The sequence below is a fragment of the Carassius carassius genome, chromosome 27 (assembly GCF_963082965.1).
Source record: "Carassius carassius chromosome 27, fCarCar2.1, whole genome shotgun sequence".
In the NCBI taxonomy this organism is placed as follows: Eukaryota; Metazoa; Chordata; class Actinopteri; order Cypriniformes; family Cyprinidae; genus Carassius; species Carassius carassius.
This window is the reverse complement of record NC_081781.1, coordinates 20,518,246-20,532,656: the sequence shown is the minus strand read 5'-3', so window position 1 is coordinate 20,532,656 and position 14,411 is coordinate 20,518,246. Positions and strand designations below refer to the sequence as shown.

The window sequence follows — 14,411 nt, the reverse complement described above, 5'->3', positions numbered from 1 at the left end:
AATTAGCATTTCGGGTGAAACAGTTAAGTACAGTGTGTGCTTTACATTTGATCAGATTTGTCCTCTTCACTCATTCTGATTTGTAAGTTGATTATATAATTACTTGTAACATATGTCAGGAGGTGCCATTGGTCTAATGGAGGATTCCCACAATACTTTGCCATTTCTGAGCCGCCATAAACCTGTTCTGTCATGCTCTGCTTGACTTTTGTGATGTTTATTATGTCAGTGTTTTTGTTTACTTCTTTTCCCTTGCTGTATTTCCAACTTTGTGCTCCTGCTCACAGCCTTTGCCTCAGCTGGCTTTCTCCTGCATTTGTACTTCTGCTCAAATCATGAAAGCAGAGCAAACAAGAACCGTTCGAAATGCTCGACTTGCTACAGCAGTAATCAAGTCTTTTATACTGACCTTCCTCTCTGTTTTTCTTTGTTTCCGCTTTCTCCTCCTGCATCAGATGTTCATCAAATACATAAAGGTTAGCGCACTTCTCTCTTAGATCTTGTCAGTGCTGCTTTGGGTTGCAGGCTCACGTACTGTAAAACAGTGACAGTGATATACATGTTTTCTCACACTCACATGGGAAACATCACGCTTTACAAATACTTCAGCACTTCATTCTTGTTAAGTTTTGTTTGACATTATTGGGACATCGCTTAAGCGGACATTATTATATTTTGTAAGAAGGTAAAATAAGCATTGGTTTTGTTGTATGACCATGTTTGAGTGTGACCATATTTTATTTTTTTTGTAGGTTGAGCTGCTCTCCCACTTTGGCTCTGAACACTTCTGTCCACTCAGCCTGATCAGGTGTGTTTGATTAATGTTACTGGAATAGAATTGGGACAATTCCAATACTGTGTATAACATGACTGAAACCTATTTTGGACATAATCTTGATGTTATTGCATTCAAAGTGCAGTGAAGGTATGTGTTGCATACTCCAGTAATGTATATTAGAACAAAAGTGTCGTCTTCTGTTGTCAATATTTATATTGCTCACTAGCTGAAGAACACTCTGTGTGAGTGTAATAGCACAGATATTTAAATTGTATGTTAATACTCAGTTGAGTTTTTACAGTATGTACAAGTGCACTACAGTTCCAAAAGTGAGAAGACAATACATTTATTTAGAGTTTTTGAATGATTTTGAAGTCACTATTAGCTTTTACACTCTTTGCATTGATTTGATCAAAAATACAGTAATACTTTGAAATATTTTTTGGAATTTTAAATTCCTATTTAAATATATTATTGAGATGGTAAAGCTTGTCTTTATCAGTGTCACATGATCATTCAAAAATCATTCTAATCTGCAGATTCACTGCTTAAGAAACATTGAAAATGGTTTGCTGCTTAAAAGTTCTGTGTAAACCATGATACATTTAGATTTTTTGATGCATTTAAAGTTTAAAGAACCATATTTATTTTTACAGTTGAAATTTGTTAAATTTTTACTATAAGTTTTCATCATTGTGCCTTTGCTAAATAAAAGTATTTCTTTCTTTCAACAAAAAGTTGGAATGACCCCAAACTTTTGAATGGTAGTATATTATGTACAATAGGTGTTTGCATACTTGCATGAAGTATGTTTCTGGTCTCATGCATGCCGTGAAAGGAATGTTTTTGGGATGCATCATGAAATGAAGTATTTTTTCCTTCATTTTGAAAAAAAAATAAATAAATATATATATATATATATATGTATGTATATATATATATATATATATATATATATATATATATATATATACATACATACATACATACATACAAACAAAAACATGGTTATACAGAAAGATGCAAAAAAATACAAATAATGTCATGAGCTTTCAGAAAGTGACTGATAAGAGTAAAGCATTTCTTTAACCAATGCATACTGCACAGCAGCATAATGCAGTAATGAGAAACCGGTCACTTCTGATTTTGCAATCATGTACTTGCATTGCCCTTTTTCACTGACTTCGAGAAAGGACACATGGTTTTATAAAAGTTTCAAAAGGCAAGTTCTTGAATTGAGTTGATCTCTATCCTGCCTCAGGCTCATCTCAGGTCCGTTTGCATTGGCAGGAGATTTAATCTTGGTTGGAGGCCCATAAAGAGGCTGTTCTGGCTACACTCTATGAGAGACATTTTGTCCCACTGTAACGAAATTACTGTACTGTACTATACTGTGAGAGGCAAGCAAAACACTACAGCTAGATACAGAGATGAAAAATAAAAATAAAAGTCCTTTCCACACTTGTACTAAACATTTTGTGAGCTTTTTAGTTCTGACCTTAACAAATCCAAATTGAGAACCACAAGTAGCTACTTTCTGGTCATTGTGCAATTTTTCAAGCCACATGAAACAAATTGTATTATAAGGCATCATGTGGCAACCCTTGTGAATGCGTACTAATCTGCCGAGTGACATTTATTCCAAAATCCTACTTCCCTCTGATCTCTAAAACTGCTCATTTTACTAGATGTCTGTTGTTATTTTTCTTCCACTGCTGTTAGCTCCTCTGTACGTGGCCCCTTGAGGATTGAACGGGGGCTATAAAACATGTTTTTAAAGACCCCCACTAACCTGAGCAAAGGGCAGAGTGATTATATTTGTTTTGTAGAAGTCAGCGATAAGTTATGCTGATGATCAAAGAGGGCTTTATGTTACTATTTCTTATTCTGAAGCCTTACAGTCTCTTATCTTTCCAAGGGCTGTTTGTTCTTTACGATAATACAGGAACATGGTGTCATTTTTATCAACAGTCCCTCCCATGCTGTTTTTAATCCTTATCCTCTTTCTACATTTTTTTTCTAACTCTTTTACTTGCAAGTATCTAATGTTTTGTGTTGCTCATGTGTGTATCTTTGTGTATACTAGGGTGTTTGGCACCAGTATGGTGGAGGAGTATGATGAGATCGCTGACTCTCAATACACATCAGAGAGAGCCGAGTACCTGGATGAAGACTATGGTGAGATCATCTCTCTGAATGATTGCTCGCAGAGAGCTTAAATAGTACAGTATTAATAGATAGATAGATATATTGTATGGCAGAATTGAATCATTTAATTTAGACACAAGCCTGTATTTGTTGTGTGTGTCCATTTGGCTAATGCTGTCTTTTTAACAGATTACCCACCCGGCTACCTGCCATCAGATGACAAGACGTCGAAGAATCTGCTGGGCTCTGCTACAAGTATGTGCTGTTCCTCCATATTCTGCTTGTGCTTTTGATTTCATGAATATATATCTGTAGATCCCCACAAGTAATCATTTCAATCTACTGGTTAAACTAGCTAAACTATGAACAGAAGGGGAAAACAGCAATACCACTTTATAATTGGAATGAAACCGGTTAGTTGAGCATTGCACAGATTCACTTTGCTCATGGCAGGCCCTGTTGATTGTATTCCAGTTTGCTCAAAGCTACAGTGGCAAAAATGTATTAACTGTAGAATTCAAGGCAGTGGTGTGCCCTTTGCCTCGGTACCAAGTTTTCTTTTAAAAATTTGTTTCGAACTTCCATTATAAAGGTTGTGAAGTCATAACTTTACAAATTGTTTTCATTATATGCAATAAAGCCATAATAAAATAACTTTTTATTTCAGTTAGTTGACAATGCAACATTTCTCATTAGCATATTTAAAGTTGAAGTACTTTTTATTTTATTTATAATTACAAAAACGAAAATCAATTGTAGCTAAATAGAAATACTAAAAACGAATAAAAATGACCAAAGCACATAACAAAATCCTAAAAAAAGAAAACTAAGTATAAAGTAAAAGCTATTCAAAATACTTTATTTATATAATTAACCTTAAAATAATACTGTTACGCATGCAGTTAATTGTTTAATGCAGTTAAACATCACCAAAGCTCAATAAGTGGAATATTATTAATTTTTTGTTGTTATTGCAGATTTGCAACACATTAACTATGGAGAATTTATGAGGTTAATAATAAACATTCCTTGAATAAATGCACTTCTGTGTGCAGTAGAATTCCAATTAATGTCAGTATACATACAGAATTTAATGAGGATAAGACAAAATTGGTAGAACTAACCAAATTACATTTGCCAAAGATTAAATTGTTCTACTAGTTCTACCACGCAACATGCATAATGACAGATTGGCTTCAATAATTCAAATGTTCATCATTTTTGGCCAATGATCATTATATTATGAGCATTGTGTTTGGTTTGGTGAATTGTAGAAAACAATTCAGCCTGTGTGTTGGCACTGTGTGACATTTACCCCTGTTCCATGCATGTAAATGTTACATTTTTTGTATTTTCCTCTGGATTCTTTTAGACGCCATCCTGAACATGGTAAACAACATCGCAGCAAATGTGCTAGGAGGGAAACCAGAACTAGAGGACGGAGCTGAAATGGAAGGTACGGACCTGATCTCTGCCTCGAACCTGGATATTAAAACCACCCAGTCCTGAGTCTGTCCTAAGAAATGACTCCCTTATTTGCTCCTTTCTGCTTGGCAGCTGTTTGTGACTAGTGAGGGCTTTCAGCATGCCAACAGTGCTGGAACTGTGAGGCCTGGCAGTGAAAGCATGTCTTTGATGGGTTCTGTAGCTGCGCTTGCCAGCATCGTACTCTCCCAGGGTGTGTGTGTGTGTGTGTGTGTCTCTCCCAGAGAGAGCTGCTACAAAATGCTGTTCAAACAGGCATTTGGCTTTCCTAAAAGCAGCAGTGAATTTTAAAAACACCCTGCTTCTCTGTATCATGACCATAGACAGTATAACTAGGAGGCTAAAAGAAAGAAGACTGTTTGACAAGATATTTTTACTGTGGCCCTTGAGAGATTGCAGTCGAGTGGATGGCTGAAAGTTTAAATTAAGTTTGGAAAAGGAAAGCACGCTATGGGCCGTTTTGTTTCTTGATAAAAATGGTGATTGGTAGCTAATATATTACCAAAATACATACTACAGTTTATTGATATAAAATAACACAGTTGAATCACCTGATCAAATTTTTACCAATAAAATGAATGAACGATTCTTCCCACTGAGTGAACATACTGGCAGTTTTAGTATTTTCAGACTAACATCCTCCTGTACATTTTGACAATTTAGAAGTCACTTTTTTTAGCCAGTTAAAATTATATTTTAATAGCTTTTAAAAGGTTGTTCAATTGAAGAAATGCACAGTTGGTCATTATAATATGACACCTGCCTTTTAGAAAACTAGGTGGGTGAAAATTATGTTCCTTATTTAACAATCTTGAAACAGACTTATAAGGTTTAAGAAGTGTCCTCCTAATCTTTTGGATGTTTTCTACTCCACTCATGGCTTATAGTTTTACAAACTCACATAATAGAGAGTAACTTTCCATTTTTGATGCACATTTTTCAAGATAATGTAATCTTCACTGTCACAAAGAATTCAGAAAATGCCATTGTGACACAATGACTGACATTTCAAAGCTGTGTTTTTTTTCGATGTCCTTGTTGTTCTGGATAAATTTAAACCATTTCTAGCATTATATAATTTCAGGCTCTCGAGATCATCACCTGTTGCTACTTAAGGGCACATTTTTGTTTGTGTGTTTAATCTTGGATGCTTTTCTCTGAGCAATAGCCCTCTTTGTGTTGTGGAAGGGCAGTATGGAAACCAATATTCATTCATATTCTCTTTTTCGTTTTCTCACTGTCAAATTTGTTCTTTCTCTCATCTTGCTCAGGAAACGTTTCCTCTGGGACAGAAAACGTCACCCAGGCATTAGCAGAAACCACACTCACACCAGAACCTACTGAACAGCCCTCTGCGTGAGTCTCATTCATACACACACAAACACACACACACACACACACACACACACCCTACTCATCCAGCATATTAAAATCCCAAATGCCTACTCAATACTGATCCCCAAGCTAGTAAGCGTATTCCAGCACAGACTGGTTTGAACTGTTTGCTCACATACCAAATCAACCACCGAATCCTTTTTCTAATACAGTAGGAGTTTATAAAACTTTAATTAACTGTAGCTGTCGCATAACCAGGCTCAGAGTCAGACTCAATCTGCTGAATTATGCAGTGCGCATTTAAACATGCTAAAAATACTCTTGTTGGTAGCTAAAATCTTATTCAAATTATCAAAAAATATTTAGTTCAGAGAGTAGTATTTAGTTCTCTCATTTAATGAACCTTACACCCTTTAACACATTCACCTTTTTTTTTTTTTTAAACAAACACATTCTTGATTGAATTTTTTTATTAATATTAATTGCAAAATCTTGTTTAAGAGAGAAATAGCTTTGATTTGTTAACAGATGGTTCTTTTGATTATATCTTTTTAGTGAATTGGTTGGTCTGCTTTATAAAATTGGTTTAAAGAATTCAGTATTTTATTATTATTTATAGTAATTCTGTTATCAGTGAATGTTTTTATGCATATATTATTCTAAAATATTTATTATAATTTTTTTAGGTTTGTTTAGGTATAGCTGTAATTCATTTTACATTAGTTTTAGTTTTTGCAATTTTAGTACTTTAACTTGAATTTTTAGTTGTCAAAGCTGCATTTGTAATACAGTGGTGACCAAAATTATCAGAAAACTAGTATTTTCACCAGCTGAAAAATGGTTTTAAGTCAGTTATTTCTAATGTTTGCTGTAGTGTGTCAGTAGGAAATATCAGTTTACATTTCCAAACATTAGTTTTGCCATTAATTGTAATAATCTAGTGAGATTTTTGTTTGCACAAGGAGTCTGACAGCAGCCAGTGCTCCACACAGAGATCTGATCTCACCATCATCTAGTCTGTCTGGAATAACATGAAGAAACAGAACAATCTTAGACTAAATCCAGAAGAACTGTGGCAACATCTCTGAGACACTTTAAGAAACCTACCTGCAAAGCTAACTCAGAAACAGCGCAAGTGCACCTAGGACAAAATCTGCTTTAAATGCAAAGAATGGTCACACCACAAATGTTGATTTTATATAGTTAATTGAAGTTAATTGATAAAAACAATCTTTTTATTAAAACTTTTATTTTTAAAAGTACTTTAGCTTTGCAGGTAGGTATCTTGAAGCATCTTAGAGACGTTTTTTTTTACAGTTCCTAAAATTACAGAATTTTTCATCTTTGGATGAAATGTATCTTTAAAAAATTAACATACAAGGAATTGAGTTGTGACCGGCATTTCAGTTCTGCAGTAACCTGAGGAGCTCACATTCTGAGTGGTCGTGCTCATAACTAACAAACATTGTGCAACCTTGGTTTAAAATTAAATGAGAGATTTGAGAACTAACATTGTTGGTCTTCATATGTCCAGTCTGGATTTCCTTGAGCCGGATCCCACTCTAGTGAAGGAGGACTTAGAGGTTCCTGTTCCTGAGGCTCCTTCAGAACCTCCACCTGAGGAGAGCCGTATCGTCATCCTCATTGAGGAGGAAGAAGAGGCCACCCAGCCAACGGTGACCCTGCTGGAGGAGGAGCAAGAGGAGGAGAAAAGTATAGAGGAGTTGTGGGAGCAGGAGAGCGCCACATACTGCGGCCACCTCTCCACTTTGTCCTGTTTGGGCTCTTTGCACGAACACTTCTACTGCTACTGTTCAGCAGCATTAGCACTAGAGCGCCAGCGTAGAGACCGGCGCCACAAAGCACAGCACACACACACCGACACAGACACTCAAACCACCCCTCAGCAGTCCCTCCCTGACACCACCCCAACCCAAGAACCCCCTGTTCCCTCTGAGAAACTTCCAGAAACAGAGCAGCCCTCTCAGGCACAAACTGAGAGGATTTCCCCTACTGAAACGGTGGCTTCTCCCCCTCAGTCCTCCAGTGAGGAAACTGCAGTCACAGAGCAGGAACCCCCACCTGAGACCATTCTTTTAGAGCCCAGTCGTACCTCCACCCTTCCCCCTAACAGCTTCTCCCACACCCCCACCCAAAACATCCCAGAGTCCCTGCCCACGGGAGAGCCAGTGGACCAGCGTCCGCAGTACCTGGTGGACATCCCAGAAACCCATACGCCTGTCAGCAGCTCCAGCAGCCTCCTCTCTCCCAGTGCTGCCTCCTCTCCGCTCTCCTCCACCACCACCACTGAACCCCACAGCCCAGAGACAGACCCTCCCAAACTGGAGCTCCCCATTTCCACCAAAGAGCAGACGGTTCAGCCGTTGCCCACCCACACTCGACCCGCTGATATCCCACCTCCTACTGAACTTCCCATTCCGCTTCCAGAGGCCTCAGATATCGGCAGGACTGCAGGGGTTGAAGATCCTCACCACAGTGCTGTGGCCTCCCATACAGAGTTTTCTGAAGCCCCTCTGTCTCAACAAGAAGAGACTGTTGATGACATTCTGCTCCCACACCGCACCGCCGGAGAATTTTACGCAGAGCAGCAACATTCAGCGGAAATGGGCCAAGGGAATGGAAACGGGAATCAGGTGCACGGATCCAACCAGAAGGAATCAGTGTTCATGAGATTGAATAACAGGATTAAAGCACTAGAGATGAACATGTCCCTCAGCAGCAGATACCTGGAGGAGCTCAGCCAGAGGTAAAAACACACAGATACACGCTACCAAACCTAAAATGATCATAGTGGGCCAAGTTGTTTGATTGACCCGTTCTGCTGTCTCTCAGGTATCGTAAACAGATGGAGGAGATGCAGCGGGCTTTCAACAAGACCATCATCAAACTGCAGAACACCTCCAGAATCGCAGAAGAGCAGGTTATTATCAGTCACACAGAACATTAGTAATTTGAGCTGGGCTTTTTTAATAAACTTTTATACTACAACATGCTTGGACCCCAAAATGTGTTTGGACACGACATTTGAGAAAGTGTGACTACAGTGGCACTTTTTTAAATAAATGATCATATTTCAATAGGAAAATACACTACCATTCAATATGTTGGGGTCAGTAAGGGTTACCTTATATTATCTTATGCTCACCAAGGCTCAAAAATACAGTCACACACACACATATATACTTACTTCTGTCTTTAACCGTGTTTTTGACTAGACTGTATTCCTGTAATATTAAACCTGATTTTTCAGCATTCATTGTGCCTCTCTTCACTGTCACATGATCTTTGAGAAATCATTCTAATTAACCTAATTTGCTAAAGGAGCGTTTATTATTAGAATTATTAGTGGTATAATTTACACATCCCAAATCTTACACATCCCAAACATTTGAACAGCAGTGTAAAACACTGAAATGAAAACAAGTAATTTTAATGAAGATGCACGGTTTATCATCAAATCGAAGACAAAATATGATTATTTTTTTTTTTTTTATTGTATTATTTTTCTATTATCTATTGTTTATCCATCAAATATCCGACTCTTGCACTCTGTTGTTTCTATTCTACTTGTTTTTTTTTCTCATTTTCTATTCTTTCATTTCTTTTAACTTCAAAATAAAACGTTCTGGGACAAATGTTCAAGTTCTGGCCAAGAAAACGGACAACTTTGAGGGCAACTGTAGCATGTATGATAACTGTTTCCAACTGTGTGTGTACTAAGGACCAGAAACAGACAGAGTCTATACAGATGTTACAGAGCCAGCTGGAGAATGCCACCAGGATCATGCTGAACCTGTCTGACACTGTTGCTCAGCTACAGCGAGAGGTCTACAAACATGCATTTCTCATCTCATTCCTAACCCATCTAATGCTTGGCCCACCCAATAATGTATATTCATAAGGTTCACTGTGTGTTGTAGGTGTCTGACAGTCAGAGTTACCTGGTGCTGTCTTTGATCCTGTGTCTGATGCTGGGTCTGCTGCTCTGTATGCAGTGCTGCAGGAGCTTGCCCAGTCACAACACCAGCTCAAGCATTCCCATGAGCAACCACTACCCCAGCCCTAAGAGGTATAACACACACACCAAATGTGCAGAATTCATAACGCAATACATGAACACAATGGCTTCTCAGGATTGCAGCAAGGAGTTCTCTAGAGGCCCTGCAGTCAGTCAGTCAAACAGCTTGAAAGAGTTGACTCAAACTGAAAATGCATGGGCTTAAGACTGATTGATGAGTCTTTTGATGAGCAGAGCAATCTTGCTGAGTTGGATTGCACAGTTGCTAGCACAGGAGTTGGAAGTTAACCTTTTGTGACAATAATGTAACCGCATACACTACCATTTAAAAATTGTTCATTTTTGTTACACAAGATTTTTATTTCACCGAATTTGGTATTTTTAGATTTTTCATCAATCAGGAATCAGGACGTTCACATCTTTATTTGGACACTTGAGTAGAATATATTTAGTATTAATATCTCTCTCTCATTCTCAGGTGTTTTTCCTCATATGATGATATGAGTCTGAAACGGAGAGTTTCTTGTCCTCTCGTTTGTTCAAAGTCATTTCAACTGCCCACGTCAGAAGGTAAGAGTGACCTTTGACACCGAAGAGAGTTATGATGCCAGAGCTCTCTCTCTCTCTCTTTCTCTAACTCCTCCCCTTCTCTCATGTAATTCACATTGTTTTACTCTGCTCTGGTTCTTCACATCCTATGTCTTTTTCAGCCAGACTCAAATCCACCATATTCCTTTCTCACAGCATGAAAACCCAAGATAATGCCCACTAACGTCACACCTTCTTACGTTGTGTGCTTTCATTTTGGCTGCTGCTCTCTGAAGAATTAGTCATTTTGTATTAAATAGCACACAGATCACATTACAGCTTGATCTAGTTTTGGGTCCAGCTGTCACTAGTTCCTAAGTGTCTGGCGATAATTCAATATCAGCGTGACCTTTACTGGAGCACAGTGTGATTTTGTAATTGAATGTCAACAGAGGCTTAAATTATCAGATATGGGATGTATTGAGCAAAAACCTATTTCTTTTACAAGCCAAAAACTAAATTAAAACTCGTTAATTGAGTGTAATTTGCTTTTTTATATCAGTGTATTGATTCTCAAAGTAAAGGAATGACTTGTCTTATTGACAATCATATTTAGACATATTTAAAAGTGTAATAAAGTTGATATGTAATAAGTATTATAATATTTATAATTTATAATATTTTCAGTCATTTTATTTGTAAGTGATGTGTGCAGTAATTAGATGTAAATCTGAAATCAAATGACAACTCTAATATGTAAGAACAATTCAGAAAAACAAATATGAAAAACTGAACCGTCTTCACTATTTAAACGCCAGATCCTTCTTGTGCTTCTTGTTCCATTTTTTCCTCTCACATTTTGCTGCAGCATTGTTTGTGTGTGTGTGTGTGTGTGTGTGTGTGTGTGTGTGTGTGTGTGTGTGTGAGCTCATCAGTGGATTGTGTTCATAAGGCATAAGGTTGGATATTTTTAGCACATGATGCTTTTGGCTGGCACATGTTGGACATTTGCAAGTAGTAACAGTGGAAAAAGTGGTACATTTAATGAATTACTAAGTATTGCATGTACAGATATGCAAAACAAACTTGACTTTCAAATGCATGCAAATGACAGCATAATGCTAACAATTGATGCTGCAGCCATGGTTACCACCTGCAGACTTTGTTGGCAATGAAACGAGAGTGAAATAGGACACAAGGCAGATTACAATTGAATAAGTTGCATCCATGAAGAACAGCAGAAAACCTTTACTTTAAAGTGTGTGTGTGTAACTTATGCTACTACTTGCAAGTGCTTTCATGCTTGTGTTATCGTTTGCCATACCATTCCGATAACCTGCCCCCTCTCTCCCCTCTTTAGTAGGTCCTGATGACTTGTACATTGTAGAACCTCTAAGGTTTTCTCCAGAGAAAAAGGTATGGAGTTTGTTTGGGCCGCTGTGTGTTCATGACAGTAGTGGGACTGAGGCAGGCTTTTAAAACCACTCACTGCTGGTTTAGCAGCTCTTTGTTTTTTCCAGTTTTCCAGTTAGATTATCAATCTGCAAGAACTCTATTAATTACATAAAAACTTAAACAGAAATGCTTCATTAAATGTGAAGAGCAGTGAGTGTTTTGGAACGCAGCTCTTTCCAGTTAGTCTGTCTGACCGGCCGTGAAGTTAACCGTTTCTCTGCTGACTGAGGATTCAGATTACATTGAAAATAACTCTATACTCAACAAAAATCCCAAACATTTTTAACATCACATTGATATTATGTTATCATAATCTATACTACAATTTTAGCTCTTTTTTTCATCCAGTCAGTAATTGCATTGATTCAATTTCCATCTACCTTAAATACAAAACAGTCACTGTTCGTTTCTAGTTTAATCTGTTAATGATGAAAAGTTAGTCAGTCTATAACTGTCCCATTTAATAAGTCATTTAACTCATTCAAAGCCACACATGACACTGATTTGTGTCTTTTTGACCAGTTTATTAAAAAGAACTGCTTCATAAGAGTCTTGACTTGGGTTTTAGTCAAAGTTTAGCTTGTTTCCCAAATAATAACTTTGTTTTCAAAACTTTATGCTGGGATCTAATAGTAAAGGCCTGTTCAGACCAATACTGAAAAATTTGGTATGATTTTTACATGCAGTTTGTCTGTTCATACCAATGCAAAAAAAAAACGGAAGACTGTTGAATAAAAATGCTAATTCACTCTCTGTCATTAACTGATGCTCATAGAAAAAGCAGAAATACCCCGGTACACAACTTTGCTACAGTCAAACAGTATTTACATGTTTTTAAACAGCCATTCAGATTCACTTTAGTGTTAATCAAGCAACACCAAATACGAGAGTACAGAGACAGAAGCTGGTTTGAGATTCTTCCTCTGCCATTCAACTGTCAGTGTTATTTTAATATCGTCTCTATATTATTATACAGTCATGGCCAAAAGTTTTGAGAATTACATAAATATTAGTTTTCAAAAAGTTTGCTGCTAAAGTGCTTTTAGATCTTTGTTTCAGTTGCTTCTGTGATGTACTGAAATATAATTACAAGCAATTCATACGTTTCAAAGGCTTTTATCGACAATTACATGACATTTATGCAAAGAGTCAGTATTTGCAGTGTTGGCCCTTCTTTTTCAGGACCTCTGCAATTCGACTGGGCATGCTCTCAATCAACTTCTGGGCCAAATCCTGACTGATAGCAACCCATTCTTTCATAATCACTTCTTGGAGTTTGTCAGAATTAGAGGGTTTTTGTTTGTCCACCCGCCTCTTGAGGATTGACCACAAGTTCTCAATGGGATTAAGATCTGGGGAGTTTCCAGGCCATGGACCCAAAATTTCAACATTCTGGTCCCCGAGCCACTTAGTTATCACTTTTGCTTTATGGCACGGTGCTCCATCGTGCTGGAAAATGCATTGTTCTTCACCAAACTGTTGTTGGATTGTTGGAAGAAGTTGCTGTTGGAGGGTGTTTTGGTACCATTCTTTATTCATGGCTGTGTTTTTGGGCAGAATTGTGAGTGAGCCCACTCCCTTGGATGAGAAGCAACCCCACACATGAATGGTGTCAGGATGCTTTACTGTTGGCATGACACAGGACTGATGGTAGCGCTCACCTTTTCTTCTCCGGACAAGCCTTTTTCCAGATGCTCCAAACAATTGGAAAGGGGCTTCATCGGAGAATATGACTTTGCCCCAGTCCTCAGCAGTCCATTCACTATACTTTCTGCAGAAGATCAATCTGTCCCTGATGTTTTTTTGGAGAGAAGTGGCTTTTTTGCTGCCCTTCTTGACACCAGGCCATCTTCCAAAAGTCTTTGCCTCACCGTGCGTGCGGATGCGCTCACACCTGGCTGCTGCCATTCCTGAGCAAGCTCTGCACTGGTGGCACTCCGATCCTGCAGCTGAATCCTCTTTAGGAGACGATCCTGGCGCTTGCTGGACTTTCTTGGACGCCCTGAAGCCTTCTTTACAAGAATTTAATCTCTTTCCTTTAAGTTCTTGATGATCCTATAAATTGTTGATTTAGGTGCAATCTTAGTAGCCACAATATCCTTGCCTGTGAAGCCATTTTTATGCAACGCGATGATGGCTGCACGCGTTTCTTTGCAGGTCACCATGGTTAACAATGGAAGAACAATGATTTCAAGCATCATCCTCCTTTTAACATGTCAAGTCTGCCATTCTAACCCAATCAGCCTGACATAATGATCTCCAGCCTTGTGCTCGTCAACATTCTCACCTGAGTTAACAAGACGATTACTGAAATGATCTCAGCAGGTCCTTTAATGACAGCAATGAAATGCAGTGGAAAGGTTTTTTTGGGATTAAGTTCATTTTCATGGCATAGAAGGACTATGCAATTCATCTGATCACTCTTCATAACATTCTGGAGTATATGCAAATTGCTATTATAAAAACTTAAGCAGCAACTTTTCCAATTTCCAATATTTATGTAATTCTCAAAACTTTTGGCCACGACTGTAGTTTTTGAGTTTTTATATTTTTCTGTTTTCACCTTAATTTTTAATTTAAAGTAAGTAAGTAATTGTTATTGTTTTTTTAATGACTATATAGTATTTATTTTTTAAGTTAACA

General features: G+C 37.7%; 1 protein-coding gene across 4 annotated transcripts in view; it reads left to right on the top strand.

Moving 5' to 3' along the window:
• The window catches only part of LOC132106976 (SUN domain-containing ossification factor-like), a 49,852-nt gene that overhangs the window by 33,833 nt on the left and 1,608 nt on the right, over nt 1–14,411 (top strand). For 2 of the 4 annotated variants that reach the window (XM_059513099.1, XM_059513096.1), the window contains 12 exons: nt 456–476; nt 753–808; nt 2,865–2,956; nt 3,116–3,181; nt 4,299–4,382; nt 5,683–5,767; nt 7,281–8,513; nt 8,600–8,687; nt 9,489–9,593; nt 9,688–9,836; nt 10,264–10,355; nt 11,674–11,729. In XM_059513099.1, the coding sequence (XP_059369082.1) occupies nt 456–476; nt 753–808; nt 2,865–2,956; nt 3,116–3,181; nt 4,299–4,382; nt 5,683–5,767; nt 7,281–8,513; nt 8,600–8,687; nt 9,489–9,593; nt 9,688–9,836; nt 10,264–10,355; nt 11,674–11,729 (2,127 nt within the window). The remainder of the gene's footprint in view (nt 1–455; nt 477–752; nt 809–2,864; nt 2,957–3,115; nt 3,182–4,298; nt 4,383–5,682; nt 5,768–7,280; nt 8,514–8,599; nt 8,688–9,488; nt 9,594–9,687; nt 9,837–10,263; nt 10,356–11,673; nt 11,730–14,411) is intronic. The other 2 variants (XM_059513097.1, XM_059513098.1) reach the window with 2 other exon arrangements.